This window comes from Trichosurus vulpecula, chromosome 3 (assembly GCF_011100635.1).
Source record: "Trichosurus vulpecula isolate mTriVul1 chromosome 3, mTriVul1.pri, whole genome shotgun sequence".
Lineage (NCBI taxonomy): Eukaryota > Metazoa > Chordata > Mammalia > Diprotodontia > Phalangeridae > Trichosurus > Trichosurus vulpecula.
Genome location: NC_050575.1, coordinates 162,520,367 through 162,543,530, shown reverse-complemented (window position 1 = coordinate 162,543,530; position 23,164 = coordinate 162,520,367). Strand labels below are relative to the sequence as shown.

The window sequence follows — 23,164 nt, the reverse complement described above, 5'->3', positions numbered from 1 at the left end:
ATTGATGAGATCACAGATCCATGGCACAAGTAAGTTGGTGGAGAGGACTTAGTGAGTGATTGATTGCATGTCCAAGAGCTTGCAGGGTTTTTTTTTAACTACCGCTTGATATAGCCACCTCTTCTGCTGCTAGCCAGCTCCTGGGGGTTGGGAGGGGGGATGAGAGGAAAGGGATCAATCAGCATCATGCCTAGAATAATCTCTTGGGATCCCCTAAGACAACTGTGTTGGCAGTGCAACCCCCCAGCCCTTGGCCCAAGCTCATACTACAAAGTCCTGCCTTTCAACCTGATCCCTTCTCACTCCTCTCTTTGGAAAATATATCATCCCAGCTAATTAATACTAATTCCCTTTTCAATTCAATTTAACAAATGTTTATTGAGTGCCTGATATGTACAGAATCCTATGCAAGAGATAGAAGGATGAGAATCAAAACAGGCCCCGCCTGGAAGGGACGCTTTAATGAGGAGAAGACTATAGCTTGTATGCAAAAAAGCATAATTCAAGATAGGATGTGATTAAAAAAACAACAACTAAGGAGTCAAAATAAAGTACCACAAGAAATAGGAGGAGGGAGAGGTGCCTTTCAGGAATGGAGGGAATGAATAACTGTTGGAATGAATGCACGAAGCCAGGAAAAGACAGAATGAGGGCAGGGAATATGGAGGATGCCAGTTTGACTAGAACATCGATCACATGAGTGGAAGTAGTGTGAGATCAGGACAGAGAGGTAGGTTGGAGCCAGATTGTAGAAAGGCCTTAAATGCCAGCCATATAATTTATTGCATAGGCAATTGGGAGCCTCTAAAGGATTTTGAGCAAGAGAGTGCCACAGCCAGATCTGTACATTAGGAAGATTATTTTGGGAGCTATGTGAAGAATGGTATTGGGGAAGGGAGAGACTAAGAGGCAAGGAGAGCAGATCCAAGGAAAAGCTAAGAGGGGAAAGGTAAAGATGACTGGGTCCTGCCCTCAATATAGCTTACAATCTACTTAGGTAACTAAGACAAGTTCCAAATAATTATTATACAAAAAAGTCCTAATAAGCTACTTTGCAATTCAAGGAGCTATTATTTTATCACTATTTATCACTAGTTTCCGACCCTATAGACCATGGGAACTATAGAAAACTCTGCAAGTGAAATCCTAACAGGAACTGTTAAAAAAAATAAATAAAAACATCTGCCCAGAGGTATAAAATAGAGACTGCTAAATTGTTACTCATTGGACTGTCACACAAACAAAATCGATGATAAAAATAATAATAATAAAAATAAAACTCTCAGAACAACAAAAAAAAAAACCTGCTTTGTTTGTGTAAGCAACATTAAAAATTCACAACTTGGGGGGAGACTGACGGGACTACAAAACATCTTGATGCTTCTTCCCAGAATTAGAACAGATTGCAAGAGTATTTGGATCAGAAGAAGGGGATGTGGGTGCTATGGTGGGGTGGGGGGAGTAAGGAGAGGGAGCAAAACACCAACAGAGGAGTGAAAGGTCTGGAGTGAAAGGTCTAGTTGGCAGAACCAATTAAAGGAGGTGGGGGAATAGAGGGAGGAATCTGAGATGAGACAGATAAATAAGCTCGTAAACAAGGGATGAAAACAACCTCTTCTGCTGGCTTAGAATCGAAGATGCTTCGAATGCACTGAGGCTGAGATCCTGAAGAGCCTTCACAGACTCACTCGCTGGGAATTCTTTCTCTCCCCAGAGTCCCAGACAGACCCAGTTTTATAGAGGAGGTGTCCAGAGGGACAGGAAGCAGGATTAGAATAAGAAGGCTGGGCTTTCTAGGAGTGAAGCCGACTCTCTGTCCTTTGTAAGAAAAATCTGGCAGCGACTCTTCCCTCTCCTCCCCCATTGGCAGAAGCTATTCTTCCACTGGGAGAAAGGAACCCACAGGGTTTTTCAATGCCCCTTCTGCAGACCCAGGGGGCAAGAGCTGGAGAGTTATATCAGAATCTCTTTCCAGGCTGCAGTGTTGACCAGACCAGCCAATCAAGCAAGGTGGGTTGGGGTTCTACTACATTTGTCGATGAGGGCTTATATTTTTAAAGGTCAGTTCAAAAAGGGAAACAGCAGAGTGTAATCGAAGGTATTCTTGGAGTCAGAAGAGTTGGGTTCAAATCCTACTTCTGCCACTTACTAGCTGTGTGATCTGGCAAGTCACAGTCTGTCTGATCCTCAGTTTTCTGAGGTAAATAGGGGGTAATACTTGGATTACCTACCTCATAGGGTAGGAGGAAAACACTTTGTAAACCTCAATGCACTATGGAAATATGAGCTTAATAATATTGGTTCACAGAAGGAACTGAGCCTGGTCCTGCATGACCTCCAGCTTTCCAATGCACCATAGTGCTGGGCTGCAGAAAATCTGGGTTTTCTGCCACTCACTAGTGTGACCTTGGGTAAGGTACCTTTTTTAAATCAGTTTTTATGTGCTTCTTCCTTTGTAAAGTAAGGATAATAATACTTGCCCTGATCCTCTTGCAAAGCTGTTGTGAGACTTAAATGAAATAATGTATTTAAAAATACCATATAAACCAAAGGTGGTTGTATTATTAACAAGGGTTTAAAAGTTATATGTATTGAATTGGTAGAGAAAACCATACATAAGGACAAGGCAATATGGAGTCAAGTGCTAAATGGTATAATACATGTTCTGAGAGTTTAGATCAAGCCAGATCAAGACAAAGGGAAGCAACCTAGTGGAAAGGGCACTGGGGTTTCCATTCCTGCCTATCACTGTATGACCTTGGGCAAGTCACCTAACCACTGGGTCTCAGTTTCCTCATCTGTAAAAGGAGGGAATTGTACCAGATGACTTTTAGAGTCCCTTCCAACTCTAAATCTGATTCTATGATCTGGTGAATTCTAGCTGATTAGACCAAGGGGGAAACCTTAATGAGGTATATCTTCACATCTACATCTACACTGGCCAAATTCACCCCAAATTTTTCTCGTTCATCATCTCCTTGTCTGGGTCCAACATGATCTAAAGAAAATCTGATTCAGTCAATAAGCATTTATAAAATGCCTACTGGGTATATATGCCAGGCACTGTGCCAAGTGCTGGGGATATAAAGAGAGGGAAAAGACAGTCCTCAAGGAGCTTACAATCTAATGGAGGAGACAAGCAAATGAATATGTACAAACAAGCTACACACGATACAGGATAAATAGGAAATAATTAACAAAGAGAAGGCAATAGAATTAAGAGGGGTTGGGAAAGGTTTCCTGTAGAAAGTGGGACTTTAGTTGGGATTTGAAGGAAGCCAGGGAAGCCAGAAGGAGGAGGTGAGGAAGGAGAGCATTCCCTGAATGGGGGACAGCCAGAGAGAATGCCAAAGCCATGAGATGGAATGTCTGGGAATGAGGTAGGGAAGGGTAAATACTAAGTGGGGAGACTGCTTCCTTCACTGGGTGAGGAGGAAAGGGGGAGGAGTCTTTCCCCTATGCAAAAGAAGCACTAGGATTCCACTCTGGAGGAGGTTTCTCACTAGAACTATCTAGGACCTAAGCTCTGGTCTCCCACTATATTGGGAGCAAAGGTCTCTACTAAGTGAATTATAACAATTCCTGTACAGGAAGCATAGATACTCTCTTCTCCCTTCCCCCAACCACCCCCCCCACCCCCTCCCTCCCACTCTTCCGATACTTTCAGATATTAACTATTGCTGGGCTGGATTAAACTTTCCCAGGCTGGACATCTGAAAAGTCTGGCACCTCCCAGTGAAACTAGAAGAGATGGGTAGATTAGATAGATAGATAATAGCAATAGATGTCTATAGAGGTCTACATGTAATCTACATATAATGTAGGGTCATGCATGTGTATAACAAATGGAGAGCTCTCTTCACTTTAATAATAATCCATTTGTGAAATTTTTCAAGGCATTTCCATTTGATCCTTACTACAACCCTTCTAGAAAGGCAAGGCAGGTATTATATCTCTATTTGAACTACTGCTGTTCATTAGATATGGATGCCCAGAGATGATTCAACTTGATTAAAGCAATCCAGCCATTGATTGGCAAAGCTAGGGTGACAATTGTGTGCTCCTGACTCCCAGTCCCAGGCTCTTTCCATTAGACCGCACTAAAAGATCAGGCTTTCCAGAGAACTCCCTTCACATTCCCCCACTCCCTAAAGTTCATTCATTCCACAGTTCTACTATATACAGGGCTGTGTTCTAGGCATTGTGGGGACATAAAAAGAAGCCCAAAATATGGCCACTAACCTGGATTATTTTATCTAGTGGGGAAGCAAAGTATGTAGGGTAGTATCTACAGTACACAGCAGAGTCCAGCAGGGAGTGGGGATTCCAAGGTTTTAGGGAAAGCAGGGTGGGACTCCCTCAAAGAGGGAACAGGTTTTGAGCTTTTTTTATCACCCAGCCTGGAATTCTGGGCCTGAATGGAGACAAGAGAACAAAGAAATGGATTTTTCAGTCCTCCCGGGCCCTAGAGAACCACAGGAAATGGGACCCTCTGTTCTTTTCTTCATCTTTTAGTGCCCAAACCATATTTTGTCCTCCTGTATTCCACACAGTGTCTATCAAAGGTCCAGGCCCACAGCTGACACTCAATGGACAATTGTTGGTTGAATCATTAACTCCCAAAGTCCAAGTCAGGTAGTGGCAGGGAAGATCTGGTGAGTGCTTCCTACTCTGGGTGCTACCAAAGTCCCCCCCAAATCAGACTCCTCGTACTCCTTCCAAATTCCCATCAGCAGTCAGTCTTACTGACTTATTAACTATAATAATTAATTGTAAAATAATATTTTTTTTGCTTGTGTCCCAAGATCAAAACCTGTGAAAGTGGGGAAGGAACTCAAGCTGAGAAAAGGCAGGCGGCCTCAACAGTGACCCCTGTGGACGGCAGAGCAGTTTCCAAAGGGCCTGAGCTAGAGCTGTCTTTTGTCAAAAGGTGCAGTCACACTGCAAGGGGACACAGTAGGGAGTAGGAGAGGCAGAAGGAGCTCGGAGCTAAAAAAGAAACCTCTCATTTTTCATCCTTCCATCTGCTCAGTTATCAGAAAAGGTTCTGTAAGGATAGCAAAAGTAAGGGCACTGCTGGATGGGAATTGAACAGGTCTGTTCCTCTAGCCCCAATTCAGAGAAAATTGGGCGTCTGAAGAGTCTGGGATCTGTCACCAACTCACTCTGGGCCTTTGGGGTGTCATTTCCCACTCTCTAGGCCTCAGTTTCCTCACCTATAGAATACCTTCCAAATCTAACACTCTCCAACTCACAATGATAATAACAATAATAACAACAGTCTTTTCAAGTTTGCAAAGTGTTTGAAAAAATATCATTTTATTTGAGTTTCACAACAAGAATGAGAATTTAGCTGACAACTCTGTTGTCAATCAGGGAATCTGATTTGGGGAGCCCTGGTCAGCACCTAGAATAGGTTAGCATTCCATCTGACACAACCCGTCTTGCACTTTGGGCGTTAATAATTCAACCAACAATTATTCATTGACTATGTGAAGTTACAGTTAATACTGCTATTACCTCCACTTAATAGACGAGGAAACTGAAGTTCTAAAACGTGGTCGGTTACACAGCTAGTAACTAGGAGGGATGAGATCTGAACCCAGGCCTTTCTGACTCTTAAGGATGTCACTCTTTCCATTTCTAGCCTCTGTTTCTTTATCTGAAAATGAAGAGAGATGGACTAGATGATCTCTCAGCCTGCCCTTCAGAGGTCCAGCTCAACCTCCTCCAATCCACTCTTATTATTCAGTCTCTCTGTGATGCTGTTTGGGATTTTCCTGACAAAGACACTGGAGTAATTTGCCATTTCCTTCTCTGTTAGATTAAGGCAAACAGGTTAAGTGACTTGCCCAGGGTCACATGCTAGTAAGAATCTGAGGCAAGATTTGAACTCAGATCTTCCTGACTCCACTCTACTCATTGAGCCACCTAGCTGCCTCCAAGACATTAGAAGGGAATTAAGCTAGCCTGGTGTACTACCTCCCCAATCCTTCCTCTCTTAGGGATACCTAAGTTACTCTAAAAGGCTTAACCTTAATCTCCATAGAAGTCCAAATAAACAAGTCTGGCCTTTTACCTTGAAAGATACTTTCTCACCTGGACCTATTATGGAAGTTCTAAGAGGAGTTGACTAGATACTCTCTAAAAACTGGTCTTTTCCATTTCTAAAGTTCCCTTATTCTATAAACCTGAGAAGCTAAATTCTGCTTATACCTATTCTTTCCCCCATTCACTGCAAGGATCCCAATAGGTAGAACTTAAAAAAAGAACAGCTTGGGCAAATATTTTTCTTACAAAAATCAAAAGTAACCTCTCCTATATCCCCAAGCCCCATCCAACCCCAAAGCAAAGACTGACAAAAACTAGGTGCTTATTTAATCATTTCCATTTGTCTGGGGACTGTGTACTCCTCACATCCTCAGGGATAGGAGATGATAATGAGAGGGAGGGGGCAGGAACCAGAATGGATTTGTTGCTCTGAAATCAAGAGGGGAAATCCATAAACTCAAAAGATGGAGATGCAGCATGTCAGAACTTCCCCCAAGAATCAAAATAGTGAGGCTAGAATTAATCTCCCAACAATTCTACAAGGAGAACTTCAGGATCAGAGTAGAGTGAAGCTGGAGGATTAGTGATGTTCAACTCAATTAAACAAGTTATTTATTGAGTACCTACTATGTGTCCAGAATTGTGCCAGGAACTTAGCTCAACTCCAGGAGCTTCAGGATAAAAGCAGGCAATTTGCTCTGATTTTCTTTCAAAAAAGATGGGGGAAGGGGGAGAAAATAGCATGGTCCATTGGATGGAAAGTACCCCTAACCTGGGAGCCAAAGTGCTTATTGGGTTCAAGTCTTTCCTCTGTTCCTACTTTACTTGAACACACTTAAAAGTGAATTAAAACTTCCCCTAATAATAGTTATGGTTGTTTCACCCTGTTTCAGATCATAAAACTGAACAAATTCTCTGGGATTCAGAATAGAGTTTTGACTCTGGGACCCAACAATATTCATTATAGTTTACATTTAAATGGCATTTTACCTTTTGTAGAGCACTTTCTGTACAGTAACATTTGAAGGTAGTAATTACAAGTATATAATCTCCATTTTGCAGATGAGGAAACTGAGGTTTGGAGAGGTAAAGTGACTTGCCCAAGTTCCCACAACTAGTAAATGTTGGAAGCAGGATTCAAACCCAGATCTCCCGACCCTCAATGCTATTTCTACCACATCAGTCATCCTAGTAGGTTGACTTTATGAGAATTTGAACAAACGTTTTCACTTGCATTCGTGTCATTGACTTCTCTCTTGTCAAGAATAATCTTTGCCTTAAGAAATAATGAGCAGGTTGATTTTGGAAAAACAGAAAGACTTGTATGCAATAATGAAGATTGGAATGAGCAGAACCAAGAGAGCGTTGCATACAGTAACAGCAATATTACTTGAAGAACAACTGTGAATGATTAAGTTATTCTGAGTTTTATAATATTTAAATCAATTACAAAAACTTTTGAAGGAAGATGCTATCCATCTCTAGAGAAAGAACTGATAAATAGAAGTGTACATGGCATGGTTACATATATGTGTGTGTGTGCGCGTGTGTGTGTGTGTGTGTGTGTGTGTGTGTGTGTGTGTGTGAAGTGGGGTGGGGAAAGGAGAAAGGGAGACAGTTCAGAACTTAAAATATAATCCAAAAATTAAGTTAAATTTTTTAAAAATAAAAAAGAATCTCTGGGTCTCAATATTCCTCATTTTCAAAATGGTGAAATCATCTCCTCACTATAGATTCTGAGGCCAGGAGGTTCAGTCACTCTCTGAGGTGGTAGAAGTTGAGGACTAAAATTATCAAACCAGAAACCTTTAAAGCCTACTCTGTAGTTTCTACCTTCTGAGTGATGTAAAATGGCACAGGTCTGGAAGAGAAACTTTCCTAATCCACCTATAGGACCTTAGAGAGTGCCAGACCAGGCAGCTCATTTCCCTGGTCCACAGAGGACCACCATTGATCCTGTTTCCTTATCTGTCAAAGCAGAGTCCTTTTCAGCTCTATGACAAGTTCTCTTACTCTGAACCAAAGTTAGGTTCTCCTGTTTTCTCAACTCTTTTATTTACAGGGCTGCTTGGATCCCTGTTGAACTGCAATGAAGCTTCATGTGTCCAAGTGACTGGGAAGGGTCAAGGCTGTTGATGGACTGTGTATGGATGGGGCCCAAAAGGAAGGGGAAGAGGAGAGGGAAACTCCATTGGAGAGACATAGGAAGCAGTCAGGCACAGGGCAGGCCGTTTGGGATGAGGAAAGAAGGTCCATAGGACGGGGAATAAAGGGGAAAAGTCAGGGAAGGAACTGGATGAAGCCCCTGAGCCAACCTTGCACTTTGGGAGAGAGGGCCTCGAGAGAAGCCGAACCTGTGCGAGCTTCTGTGCTTGCAGGTGTGGTGAGAGAGAGCGCCGAAGGGCAGGTCACGTGCCCGTGGGCGGGAACCTACTTAAGAGGAGAGCGCGGGAGGAGGCGCGCGCACACACCTGCCGCAGGTGAGGCTGAGCGGCAGGGAAGGGGAGGAGCCGCCGTGCAGGTGAACGCTCAGTACAGCTCCCTGGGGAGCCGGAAGGCTGCGTCGCGTAAGGGAAGGGAAGAATCTCTGTGGCTTTGTTTCTCTTTGTTTATTTTTGCAACCAGAGGAGCGTGGAGGGGGTAGGGTGTGTGTCTCTCACAGCTACTGCGGTCCCGGACAAGGGGCAGCCGCAGGTTCAGCCTTCCAGGCTCCGGCAGCTCCAGCCCTCTCTCCTGAGAACATTCCAGGCAGCGCTGACTGCGGCGCCGGCAGTGGCCCTGGGTCCGTTCGTTATTTGAATAGGACAAAGGAACCGCCTTGGTCTGATTGGACGGACAGACGACTCTGGGGCGGGCAGTCCCTGTCACTCCGACCGCGACGGGGGCTCTGGTTGGCCTGGGGAGCGAGGGGCGGGGCGCTGGCGTTCGGATAAATAGCGGGGGCTGGGGCCGGCGAAGGCTCATTGCTTTGCGCGGTCGGGTTCGGACGGGGCGCGCGGTGGGGATGGTGGCAGCGCCTCTCCGAGCGATGTCGACCCGCTGAACGGAGACTCCCCTTTCCTTTCCCTCCTTCTTCTACATCTCAGCAGCAGGCTGTGGAAGCAGCCATTCCCACCCTTTGCCCACAGCCTTCCGCCCCCTCCCCGAGTCCCCCATCTCTATCTCCTCCACCTCGCTCTCCCCACCAAGTCTCTCCGGTCCCCGCGCCGCGCGGTGCTGTGCGTGTCTATGCGCCCGGCGGTGGCAGGAGGCGGTGGCGGCTGGTGGTGCTGAGTCCCTCCGGAGGAGTATGGAGTGCGCCCTGGACGCTCAGAGCCTCATCACCATCTCTCTGCGGAAGATCCACAGCTCGCGGACCCAGCGCGGTGGCATTAAGCTGCATAAGAACCTCTTGGTCTCCTACGTGCTCCGCAACGCGCGGCAGCTCTACCTGAGCGAGCGCTACGCCGAACTCTACCGTCGGCAGCAGCACCCGTACTCGGGCGGTGGCGGCATGATGATGAGCTCCGCCGGTGAAATGGCCGAGTTCAGCCCTCTCCAACTTCCCGGAGACCCGGAGGAACGGGATCCCGGGGCCCGGCAGCAACTACATCAGCTTCATCAGCTCCACCTCCACCACCAGCAGCAGCTGCAACAGCACCGGAGCTGCGCCGCTGGGGCGCCCGCGGGAGGAGCTAGCGGAGGCGGGGGCGCTGGGGAGCTGTTGGAGCCCGTGTGCGCTGCGCTCTTGCCCGGCGCGCACCACCGGGAGGAGACCTTGGCGCTCCAGCCGAGCCCTTCCCAACAGCAACAGCCGCCGCCGCCTCCTGTCTTGTGTACCCGGGACCCTTCCTCCTCTCCTTCCTCTTCCTCTTCCGTCGCTGCTTCTTCTGCTGCTTCCTCCTCCACTGCCTCCCCCGGCTTCTACCGGAGCGGTGGTTGCTGCGCCCCGGGCAGCGTATACCCGCTCACCTCGGACTTCGGTGGCAGCCCGCTCCCGGTCGCCGGGGGAAGTCTACACTGTAGCAGCCAGACCACCGTCCTGGACCTAGACACTCACGTGGTGACTACAGTGGAGAACGGCTACTTGCACCAAGACTGCTGCGTTTCGGCGCAGTGCCCCTGCTGCTGCGGCGGCGGGCAGGGCGCCCCGGGACTGGGCCCCGCAGTGCCGGCCCCAACCGCGCTGCCAGGCACCAAGCGCAAGTACTACCCCGGACAGGAGGAAGAGGAGGAGGGAGGGGAACTGGGGGGCGACCCCCCCGGGGGCGGGCCCCCTTTTACCCCTTGCAAGCGTGCCCGCTTTGAGGACTTTTGCCCAGAGACGTCCCCGGACGCTTCCAACATATCAAACTTGATCTCGATTTTCGGCTCGGGATTCACTGGGCTAGTGAGCCGGCAGCCGGACTCGGAGCAGTCTCTGAACGGGCAGTTGTGCAGCAAGCAGGCTCTGTCCAGTCTGGGAGCCTGGACTCGGGCCATCGTGGCCTTCTAGGGACCAGGGGAGACTGGGATAGAGAGTGCCCGGCCACAGTTAGGGGTGCGGGAACAGTGGGAGACAAAAGACACGGGGAAATGGGGGAAAGAGGGGAGGGGGTGCCTGGGGAGTTATAGGGTGTTCTGTGGGGGAGGAGGGGAGACAGCTAATGTTTTATAAATTGTAAAATAAAAATGTAAGATCTTGGACTTTATTTTTGCAGAGATAAAAAGCGCCTATTTAAATATTCTTTGTGTTTATCTTTCTCTTTTTAATTGTATCGATTGCAATGGTGAACGGTGGAGGAGGCAGCCACGTGAGGCGAGAGCTGCTTGCTACAAGAGGAAATTTGGGGGGAAAGACGGGTTACAAGCCTTGCACAGAGGCCAAAAGCTTTGCCTAGAGTCTGGTGTTGACCCTGTTTGAGGAGAGTGCCCTGGCTTACCCTTAGGGGCACTCAGGTTAAGGGGGAAATGGAGGGAAGATTTATCATATCCCTGGAAGGATTAGTGTCTGATCAATTCCACATCAAAGCTGTCAGTTCTTTAAACTGAATTCAAGAATCAGTTGAGAGGGAACTGTACTGGAAGGGTAAGAGGTGAATCTAAATTTTTTCCCCCTTGAAAAATTTTGGTCCCAAAAAGGAAAAATTAGAGAAAGAGGAATAGCTTGAGGAAGGCTTCCATTTAGCATATACTTCCATTCCTGGCTAGCCTCTGACTCTAGTTGGATCTCTAGCATTTTCAAAGGGAAGGCAGAAATAAAAACATTTCAACTTTTTAATGCTATTTTTAAAACACCCACTCTCCCCATCTTTCTATGTACACCTTTCTTCCTTCCCTCTCTTCCTCCACAACTGTAATTCTGGGGAAAATAGGCAGAAGGGCTTCAATCTTCTCTGACCTTAGTTCTTTCCCAGAAATCTTTGGACCCTCCCATAAGCTGGACACTATGTTTGTGGGGGGACCAATGGAGGGGATGCAAACTAAACTACATTTCCCATCATGCACAGCACTAAGGCCTTTTCTTTGGACTTAATTTTCATTCAAGAAAGGAAGGGAGGAAATTTATCCCTTCACCTTGATCTGTAACCCATCCACCTTCCGCCACCCTCCATGGGGAAGCCAGGAAAAGTAGTCGACTTAGAACTTTTTTTTTCATTTTTTAACCAAGTCTCTGGTCAAGTGTGGTGTGTGTGTTTATTAAAGTTTAAATGTTCTGGTTTCAGCCTTCAATCGGATTTCATAAAACCAGCATCCTTTGGTCTTGTGAGGAATACTGTCCTGTAGTCTTCAGATATGTATCAATATTTTTTTTTGTTTAGTTTAAAGACCTTTTGTTGTAAAAAGGTGGGTTTCTGGGCAGCCTGTCTTACAGGCCACACTCAACACTGTGTGTCCTCACCCAAAAGTTGCTAGTTTGCCACACATTCCCTTCACTGCCCTCTTTGTTTGTATCCTTGTATTTTGTGCATATGAAATTGTATATCACCGGGTAAAACTGTTGAGATTATTTGTTTAAATTTATAATCTTAATAAAAAGTCAATTATATGACGTCTGTGCTTTCTTCTTCAGAGACACTTTGGGGAAGGGAAAGACAGGGTTGAGGTAGGAGAAGTCCTGGGAAGGGCCACCCAAGTTCTTCTTACCTCAGAGTGTCTGACAGCTAACCATATGTCCATGGAGGGCTTAGTGTTGGGCACAAAGAGTGCAGGAATGACTCCAATAAGGACCTTATTCCTGCTTCCTCTCCTCCCTCTCCCCTGCCCCCCAGTATCTAACATTGGAATGTCAGAGTTGAAGGAGAACTTAGCATCTAGTCCAACCTTCTCATTTACAGATCCTCATACATCTCTGAAATGAAGGTTTCTGAAGCCAGCACTCTTCACCTGAGTCCCTCCCTCCTCTCCTGGGGAAAGAGGTCTCCAAAGTTTTCATCCCTTAGAATAAAAAGGCCCAGACTAGGTCTCCAGCAACCCAAATAGGGAAGCCCACCTGACCTCTTCCTCAAAGTTCAATCATAAGAAACATAGTATAAGATGGAGGTGATTGGAGGTATTATTGGATTAAGACTGTTTACTGAGCCTGGCTTTAAGGCAGCCTGGTTTAAGACTTGTGGGGCGGGAGGGTCCATCTAAAAAATGAATCTCACCCAAAGGTCACAACAAAATTATCTCTCCAGATGGGATTCCTAAAGTCCCTTTAAAATGAAATGGGTCTGTCTGAGAACAACAGGAGAGGGAGAGATGGTTTTGTCTCCAAAAAGGCAGGAGACTAGGTTCTTCCCAACGCTTTTCTGTCAATTGATGCATCTTCACCTCCTTGACAGTAACTTGGGCAAGTTTTCTAAGTTTAGTTATCACTGCTCTGTGCCACTTGGTGGTGTACTGATATATATATCTATATGTATAGATATATATATAGATATATATATATACACACACATATACACACATACATATGATTTCTCCTCTGTCTCCTCTCTTCCCTCTTAACCAACCCCCCCGCCCCCCCGCAGCCAAATGAATGAAGGCACTAAAATCACCCTGTTCCTTCCAGAATGGAAGAGCGTTTAAATGCCAAGCTCCTAAGTCTTCCAGCTAGAACCAAATGAATTCATATCTGAAGCCCTTTGCCGCTGTTTGGGATTGGGGTTCTCTCTGTGTCTCCAAGAGGGAAAAAGCCTGGTGAAGGAGTGGAGGGAGTGGGTGGTGGTGAAGAAAACCGCAAGCATCTTTCTCCCAGTCAGTCACGGTCTCTCTTGTGTGCCTTTCCTCTCTTTCTCTGCGCTAAAGCTCTCCCTGCGTGTCTCTCACCTTCACCCCCAACCCTAAAGTGTGTCCTCCCAGCCCCTCCCCTGCTGCAACCTAGAACTAGATCTCCGCGCGGGAGCGCACTGCTTCTGCAGCACGGGCTCCCTGCCTGCCTTCATCCTGCCCTGGGCGAAGTTGCCATCCGTCCTCCCCTGGGTACTGAGTCCGTGGGGGGCAACGGGGACCTGGGGGCTCAGGAAAAAACAAGAGAGAAAGGGGACGATTTTACCCTGGAACCGTAACTTTCTCTATGCTCCCTTAGAGTGGGGGGAGAGGGAATCTGATACCTTCCCCACCCCGACCACCACCTTTTTTTTTTTGCAAGTCCGTGGAAATATATATAGTGAGATATATGTTTTATTAAGCTCAACCTAACCCAGATAGAGACCGTGCAGAGAAGGCGAAGGCAGTTGCCAGAGCTCCCCCTAGTGCCCATTTGGGGGAAGTGGAGCGAGCCTTCCTTTGAAAGTGGGGGGAGATTGGAAATGAGGGCCGGGGCTTGCAAAGAGCTTCCTTTCCACCGCCTTTTGAGAGGCGAAGTTGATCTGAGCATCTGTCTGTCCGCGGCCCTGCATGTCAACCAGGGGAAGAGAAAGGGACTTCCCTGCCGGAGCATGAATCCCTGTTTTCCGGATAAGGGGGCAAACAACCCGATGGGGAAATGGGAAGAGGAACAGATGTTTCTCCTGTGCGGACAGAGCGAGCCCTAATTATGATTCGCGCCTCTTTGTTGGGAGATCCAGGCCACTGAGATGCGGGCAGAGGATATGAATAACCAGAGAAAAGGGAAAAGGAGAAGGGCAGAAAGGGGCCAAGAGTAAGACAAGACAACACCCTGGACACCTTCCCCCCACCAAAAAAAAAATTTTTCCCCCAGCTTCATTCAACTCATCTCTCAGAATTCTCTCTTCTTCCCAATTAGGGCTTTGGGGGTACAGGTTGGGGGATAGGGAAGCCCTCTACCCCACCCAATTTAATCCCAATCTCACCCCCTCCCATACATACATCCCCCCTTCCCCCTTAGCCTGTAGGATCATAGGATTTTAGAATTGAAAAAAGTTTATAGTGCAAGGGTTCTTAACCTGGAGTCAGAGGTTGCTGGAGAGATTTCAGGGGTCCGACAACTTGGATGAAAAAAATACATCTTTATTTTCACTAATCTCTAACTGAAATTTAGCATTTCCTTCAATTACTAATTTAAAAAAAAAAAACATTCTGAGAAGAGCTCCATAGGCTTCCCAAGACTGGCAAAGAGGTCCATTATGGAAGAAAGCCTTAAGAAGCCCAGATCTAGTCAAACCTATCCCCTTATTTTACACACAAGGAGACAAAGAAATTAAGTGGCTTGCCCAAGATCACATAAGGAGTAAGTGATCCTTACTGGAATTTGAACCTAATATCCTGTGCTCCAGGCAAGTCTTTTCACTACACTTGACTGTCTCTGTCACCTCGAGGATATGGAATCCTTTCCACCCCAACCTGGGAATCTCAGGTCTTTGTCTTGGCTGTCTTTGTCCTGGTTAGTCTACTACAACAGTTCTCATAGTGTGATCCAGAAACTCCTGGAAAACCCCAAAACTTGTTCAGGAGGTCTATGAGGTCAGAATCGTTTTCATAATAACACTAAAACATTTTAATTTCTAACATGGTAAATATCTACAGATATAACTCACATAAACAAAAGATCTTTGGGGTGTCCATAATAATTTTCAAGACCAACAAGTCTGAGAACCACTGGTGTAACAGAAAGCAAGGCAGACAAAGAGGCTTGGGGTATCAGGAGAGGGAGGGGCAAGTGGCAAGTGCGCCATCTTTCAAGGAAACTGTATTCTGCTTCCCTGACTCCTGTATAATCACTGACTATAATATAATTTTTCCACTATATATAACTGTTCCACAGCACTCTACACACAGCAGAAGAGAAAGCTCCTGCCCTCAGGATGCAGACATCAAACAGACTATCATTATTATCAAAAAGCCTTAAGAATTTATTATGAATGGCAGAAAGCCCAGTTACCCAATCAAGATATTTGCTCTCAGGAACTTGACTATTTTTTTTCAAGGACAGATACTGTCCTTGAAATACATTGTCCCCTAAGCCTCCCAAGACAAGGATGATTACCTATGGAACCAAAGTAGGCTTCTGGGAGAAGGTGAAACAAGAGCAGAGATCTGAAAAGAGAAGGATGGTGCCTCTGCCATAGGAAACACACAGTTCTGACTAGAACGAAAGAAAGGGTAGAAAAGAGAGGCACTTGACTTTGTTGGAGAAGGCAGACAAACATGGAAAAAAGCCCAGAGAAGGAAAGGGGCATCAGGTGGAAATCTTGAAACAAACAAGAGTTATTGTCAAGGTGGGGTGGGGGGTAATGGGGAACTAAGGGAGGGAGACTAGAGGAAAGATAATAGAAAAGGAGAGAAAGCCATCTGGCCTTCGGGTCTAATAGAAAGAGAACATCTGGGGGATGCTGGTCTGCCCAGTAATTCTGGAAGTTAGAGAGCACTGCCTCTACTGGATTTTTCTGTTAGCCCAAAGCAGAAACTGAATGTTTTTTTCTAATTCACAAGAGCAGAAGGGCTTTGTAGCCCATAGACAAGGCCCATCTCCTAAAATGCATTTTTGCCATCTTCTAAGGGATTTTCTTTCTAGCACTTAGCACAATGCCTGGCACATAGTAACTACTTAATAAATGCTTGTGGACTGATTTAGGGGACTCTAGATGGTCTCTACAGACTGATGTTGGGGGGAGACAGACTGGAGGGAACTGGTAGAAGGAAAGTGGGAGAGATAAAAACACAAGTGGCCTAAAAGTACTCCCTCCCCCAGGGAGCCCTTGACTATTCCATCTTCCCAGGTCATCTAGAGGTAAGGCTCTCCTAGTACCCTGGGACTATGCCTGTCTTGCTGCCCTTGACATGTCTTGCTCAGTCCTGGCTGAGAGCTTTGCTCCAGGCAACCAGCCTGCTGCAGTGGAAAGAGCCAAGACCCTCAGGGATCTGCCTCTAGCCTCAAGAGAAACCCTGGGCTGGGGAGGGCCTGGGCCTAGAGGAAGGAACAGCCAGAGGGACTTCGTGTCAGATGTTTCTCCATGCATGTATGGGCACCTTAGTGTTATAAACCAGTGTGTATCTTTCACCGTAGTGATTGTCTGAATATTTATTCCTGTCCTTGTCAGTGCTAGTTGAAAAAAAAACGTGTGCTAGAGCATGTATGTGTGTTTCTTGTACATCCATAGTTGTATATATGTCTGCAGCATACAGAAACACTTCAATGAACCAGAAACCCTAATAAATAGTAAGTTCTTTGTCAGTTCAAGGAGTATGTCTTATTTTGTTTCTCTTCTAGCACTAAACCAGGACTTGAAATGTTGTTTGCTGAATGAATGAATGGGAATTTCCCCCCTGCACTCTTATTTTATCAAAAAGAAAAAGACACATGACAAGGAGAGTGGTATACACACAGCATTTATTTTTTAAAGCCAGATGCATCCTGGGGCCACCACTCATTTAGTCCAGTCTCCTACACTTTCTCCAGTTATATGAATTGATCCATAAATATTAAGCATCCATTATGTGCCATGTTCTGTGCTAGGCACTGTATATACCAATACAAAAATGAAGGAGACCCTGCCCAAAGGCAAGAAGGAGCTCACATTCTATTGAGGAAGACAACACATACACATGAGTATATACAAAATAAGTTTCTAAATCAAGATAATTTGGAGAAGGCACTAGCAGCTGGAAGGATCAGAAAAGGTCTCATATAGAAGGTGTTTGAGCCTAGCTTTGAAGGAAATTAAGAGATTCTAAGAGATAGAAGTGAGGAAGGAGTGTACGCCAGTCCAAAGGTACAGACTTCAGAGATGGAGTGTCATGTGTGAAGAACAGTAATTTCAGATTGAACAGCTGAGTTTGTGAAGAATACTAATGTGTCAAAGGGCTTAAAAAAAAGAGGCTGGAACCAGGTTATTATGAAGGACCTTAAATGAGGAGTTTGTTTTTGACCCTGAAGGTAATAGGGAGCCACCAGAGTTTATCAAGTAGTGGAGTAACCTCATCAGACCTGTGTTTTAGAAAAATCACTGACAGCTGTAAGCAGGAAAAATTAGTGAAGGACCTAAGGGAGAGCAATTAGGAAGCTATTCTTATAGGCCAGGCAAGAGGGATGAGGGCCTAGAGTGGTTAAAGGAGAAAAGATTTATTGTACCTCTCTGAGTAAAGAAAAGACAGATGTAAAAGATGTTGTGAAGACAGAAACAAGACTTCACAACAGATTAGATACAGAGAACAAGGAGTTGAGAATGGCTTCCAGGTGTGACTAAAAGGATAGTGTTCACAAGTTTGAAAGAGAGTTGTTTTTGCTGTTTGTTTGTCCTTTGTTCTCGAAGAGGACCATGACATCAGGAAAGTGATACCATGACTTGCAAGTATTTAAGTGAGGCAAGGCTGTGCAAAGTTACCAGCCTCACTTTCTCCTCCGGAGCCCTTGGGGTCCAGTGGCCAGATATAGATCAGGATGACTGGAGATGGCCCCAATGAAGTAAGGGACCTTGGCCTTTTAAAGCTGAGGTCTTTAACAGGTCTCAGTTTGACTGAGGTTGAGACCATTCAGTGATTAAGGCTAGGTAAGAAATGAGCCAGAAGAGAGTAAGTTTGGGGTAACTGATGAGTTCTGTTTTAGACATGTTGACCTTGAGATGTCCGTGGGACATCCAGTACAAAATATCTAACAGACTGTTAGTGAAAAGAAACTAGAGCTCAGGAGACAGACTAAGGCTGGATATATAGATCTGGGAGTCATGCCATATGTCTTGTAAATTGTTGATCATAATTAGAGAGGCAGTATGTGCTGTGGTGGAGAAAGCAGTGGATTTAGGTCCAAAGGACCTCATTTCAAATTCTGACTTCTGTTTACCATCTTTAAAACACTGGGCAAGTAACATCAACCAATAAAAATTTATTAAGCGCCTACTATGTGCCAGGTACTGGAAGCCTGTCTTGCTGTCCTGGATATATCTTGCTCAGTCCTAGCTGAGAGCTTTACTCTAGGCAACCAGCCTGCTGCAGTGGTTAAATGCATTGCTAAATATATACATTATCGTCTAAGCCTTCCAAGACAAGGATGATTACCTATGCAACCAAAGTAGGCTTCTGGGAGGAGGTGAAACAAGAGCAGAAATCTGAAAAGAGAAGGATGGCCTCTGCCATAAGGAGCACACAGTTCTGACTAGAATGAAAGAAAGAATAGAAAAGAGAGGCACTTGACTTTGTTGGAGAAGGCAGACAAACATGAAAAGAAGTCCAGAGAAGGAAAGGGGCATCAGGTGGAAATCTTGAAACAAACAAGGGTTATTGTCAAATTGGGGTGGAGGGTAATGGGGAACTAAGGGAGGGAGACTAGAGAAAAGATAATAGAAAAGGAGAGAAAACCCTCTGGCCTTCAGAACAGAGAGAGAGAGAGAGAGAGTTAAATATTTACAAATATAAATGCAATGCTAAATGCTGGAGATACAAAAAGAGGCAAAAGACAGTCCCTGCCCTCAAGGAGCTCACAATCTAACGGACTTAGATTAAACACTCTGATACTCAATTTCATTATTTGTAAAATGAGAGTACACTAGGAATTCTCCAAAGCCCTTTCCAACTCTGAATCTTATGATTCCCCCCACCGCAGCCCAAATGCCCTTCAAGATTATTTTTTTAAAGGTTCCTTCACATTCACCAGACTACTAAAGTGGGCTAAGGCAACACTTGGCTTTGCTGCATTTTAATGACTTGAGAAGAGACAGTAAGGGGTATTCATAGGAAAGATATTTTCTATCAACAAGCATTTAACAACAAATGCATTTTGTAAAGGTTTTCGATACTCAAAGCTTAACTGACATAGAGGAAGTATGGCGTAGGCAGAAAGAGCACTCACTGTGTGACCTTACGAAAGTCACTTCACAAATCAGAGAAGTCAATAAGCAACATGAATCATGATTCATCTCTCCAGGTCTCTATTTCCTTACATGCAAAATGAAGGCGTTGAACTAGATGACTTCTAAGATTCTCTTCCAATCCAAGGAATGCCCAAGTATTTCAGACTTCAATTCTGGGATTTCCAAAGGGATTTCTGTTTAATCCTTCATACCTGGGACATACTTCCCTCCTGCCCTAATCTCTAAATCCTTATCTTCCTTCAAGTCTCCAAGGAAGTATCATCCTCCCTCTGTGAAGCCTCCCCCAGAGCCCCTTAATTGTTGGTGCTCTTTCTCCCTTTTCAGACTACTTTACATTTACTTACTTATACACAAATGTATCCCCCAGTAAAATACAAGCTCCTTAAGGGCAAGAACTGTTGTTTTTGTCTGTGTCCTCAAAATCCCAGTAGTGTCTTGCACACAGTATGCACTTAATAAATGCCTTTTCAATTTAAGTCCTTAAAAAATTCATTTAACACTTTTCCTGCCCTAGCTGTCTCAATTTAATTGAGGTTAACTATAATATGCAAGAGGATGGATTATATGGCAGTTAGAAAAGCTATCAGTGAAAAGGTAAGAAATACTGGAATGAGGTCCACCTGCCCTTATACAGGCTCTTTGCCCCTCCCCACCCCCATATCTAGAAAGCACTCCTTCAACTCCATCTCACTAGCTTCCTCCAAAGCTTGGCTCGGGTGTTGCCTCTATAGGAAGCCTACCCCAATCTTTCTAGTAGTTAATACCACCCCCTATAAATTATATCTATTTTATGTACGTGTATGAATATACATATATATACATATATATCTCTGTTGGGGGCATGTATTACATATATAAATATATACATACATGTATATGTAGATAGATAGATATCAAGCACCTAGCAAATTGCCTAGCACACAGTAGGCGATTAATAAAGAAATGCTTGTTGATGGAGGTCTTCCCATTCACCCATATCCTTCCTGTGAACATCCCGTAATTTCTCTGCCCAACTCATTAAACAGGGCCAGCTGTTGCCTCAGCCTATTTCTCTGGATTCATGGCCAAAGTCTGGAACTTTAAGGAACAGTATTATGTTCTACACAGATGTCCTTCTATCTTCCGACAGAATGTTCTCCCTCCACCACCACCCCCCCAGCTTTCCACTTTTTCCAGGCCACCTCTACCTAAAGAGGGCCAAATGGACCTCCCTTCTCCAGCAATGTCCTCTGGCAGAGGCATTGAGCGGAAGATAGGGTAAGACGGCAGTGTCTGGGTTCTTGGGTGTGTGTTTGAGGGGAAGGGAGGAAGGGTTTACAAGGACTCTCCCTAGCTACATTTTCCCTAACAACATAGATGGTAGCTGCAGTCCCAGTCCCAGCTCAGCCTCTCTGAAACAGGCGCTTAGAAACTAGAGCCTTCATCTGCATATTCATAAGCACCTGATAAATAAATCATGATGTCAGCACATTCAGGCAGGAAAAGAAGTATGGGCACTCTGTCTCTGCCTCTCTCACTGTCTGTGTGTGCCTCTCTCTCACATCACACACACACACACACACACACACACACACACACACACACACACACACACACACACACACACACTACACCTAGGCTCTCCATCTCAAAATCACACTCTCTTCCCCCAAGTCACTTTAGGAATTCCTCTGGCCTCCCAGTCAATCCCAGGTTCAGCTTTTTTCCAGGAGGCAGACACAATTGTACTGATCCTCACTAGATTCAATCACAATGTAGTCACGTATCTTCACAGGTATTAGTCTTGACTGTCTAAATAATTGTAAGTTCCTGAAGGGCAGGAACCATATTTCATACTTCCCTATATCTTCAGGGCCTAACAGAGAGAAGCAGATGCTCAGATATTTCTTGAATTCATTTTAAGGGGAATCAATCAACAAGTATGTGTCTCCTATTAAACATCAGGTACTATGCTAAGCACTACGGATTCAAAGACAAAATCCTATCCCAACCTTCATCGTGCATAGGCCTTAATATGCCACAATGCCCTTCCTTCCCTCTTCCCACATTTTCCAAAAATGATCGGTTATAGGAAAAAGTTAAAATTTACAAATACCTCCATCCATGCCATTCTATTTGATACATTTGTCTCCTACCTCCCGGTTCCTTCCACATCTACTTTGATTCACTCAGTTGTTCAACACCAGAAACAAGAGGTTTGTATGGAGGGGAAAACTGGACCTCAAAAAGGGAAGTAGTCAGAGAACAATATGGATTTATAGGGGAATTATGCATGGAACCTAGATGTCCAAATACTAGCCAGCCCATAGGTATTTCCACTAGTGCTGCAAATCTAAAGCGCAACATAATTATCTTTAATAAAATCTGTCCCCAACACTTTTTGTTTAAAACAAGTAAAATGAACATAGCCTCCAAATGAACAAGAGGAAAGGCAGTTTAAGCCTCCTTAGGCGTCAGTTTGCTGATCTAAGAAATTAAGGAGTTGGTCTAAATGATCTCTGAAGTTGTTTTCAGCTCTAAATCTGAGTTTATGAGATCCATGACTTTCAGAGGTTCTCCTCCTCCACCCCAAGCTCTCAGTTGACTATGAATGTTCAAGCCAAAGTTCCCATGTAATTGCACAATCCAATTCCTTTGGTACTGAGAGAAACAAGGATATTGAAATGACTGAAAAGAATCCTTTGCCAATTGATGGAACCCTATTTTATAAACACACTTGATTTCTAAGGAGCAAGTTGGGATAGTTCAACCTTCTCTTTCTCAGCAGCTTGTCTCTCCAGCAATGGATCAGTCCCCAAAATGACTGAGGTTTCTCCTGTGGTCCCTCAATACCACTAAGATTCAGGAGTCCAAGTGTAAGCCTCATAAAAAAGAATGAAGAAAGTTAAAGTCCACAGAACTCAATAAGCCAATGGTTATGAGACCCTAAACATTGGCAGGTTTTCCTGTATCCCTTGATCTTAATGGGTAGAGTTGGAATATAGTTAACAGATATTGATACTTGGGAGGTGATTGGGAACTTTGGCCTGAAAGAGCCACTTGAGAAATCCCTCAACACAAAGCAGACTTAAAAGGAAAATACAGAAATGCTTGTTCCTCAGGTCCTTATCTTCAACTAACTGCGGGACATCTTCACCTAAACGTCCCACTGGCACCTCACAATCAACGTCCAAGATATCATCCATCCCTAAATTTATGAACCTACATCTAAAAACAAATTTCATCTTCACTCCTCAAAACAGAGAACCTTCCTAACTTGTAATTCCGCTAACAGCAGCACCATTCGCAAGTCACTCATTTTTTTTCCAAGTAATGAATGTTAGGGCAGGACTCAGGAAATGCCAAACTTGGGACAAAGTTATGGGAATCTCAGCCTTCCGTGCCAATCTCAGCAATGCCACCTACTGTCTTTCCCCTGCCCAGCAGAGATTTCATAAACATTTCTAAGTCTTTGATGGGTGGCATTCAATCCTGCAACTATGAGCCAAGGGGTATGTAAACTGGAGATGTCCTCAGGAGCCCCTTCTAAATCTTATTTACTATTTTAATACTGGAACCAGGTATTTTATTGATAACAACTCAATCACATCTACTGGTGGTTGTGTGGACCACCTAACTTCCTGATACTCTTAGAATGGCCATGGTTGGCTCCTAGAATTAGAACTTTTACTTCTTTATTAAGTTTCATGAGGCTCAAGCAGTTTCTAGAAGCCTGGGTCTCTCCCTCTCCATTCCAATAGGAATGAATGGTCAAGTTCTCTCTGCTCAACTGAATCAGAAGGGATGCAGCTAAATGGGCCTAAGCTCACAGAACAAGGAAGCTCTGAGGATGGAAAGTTGTACAATGTAAGTGTAGCAACTACCAAGGAAAATGTTTTTATCAAGTCTCTCCAGTTTGGCTT

At 44.9% G+C, this 23,164-nt stretch overlaps 1 protein-coding gene across 1 annotated transcript; it reads left to right on the top strand.

Moving 5' to 3' along the window:
• The first annotated feature begins 9,019 nt into the window (after window positions 1-9,019).
• On the top strand, window positions 9,020-12,054 carry IER5L (immediate early response 5 like). Its single transcript, XM_036748592.1, has one exon. It carries the CDS (start codon window positions 9,341-9,343, stop codon window positions 10,523-10,525), a length of 1,185 nt encoding a protein of 394 aa, XP_036604487.1. The 5' UTR covers window positions 9,020-9,340; the 3' UTR covers window positions 10,526-12,054.
• Window positions 12,055-23,164: the final 11,110 nt, after the last annotated feature.

Bases quoted from the DNA above. Each gene is read 5' to 3' on its own strand.
- IER5L (XM_036748592.1), top strand. From the start codon at position 9,341: ATGGAGTGCGCCCTGGACGCTCAGAGCCTCATCACCATCTCTCTGCGG.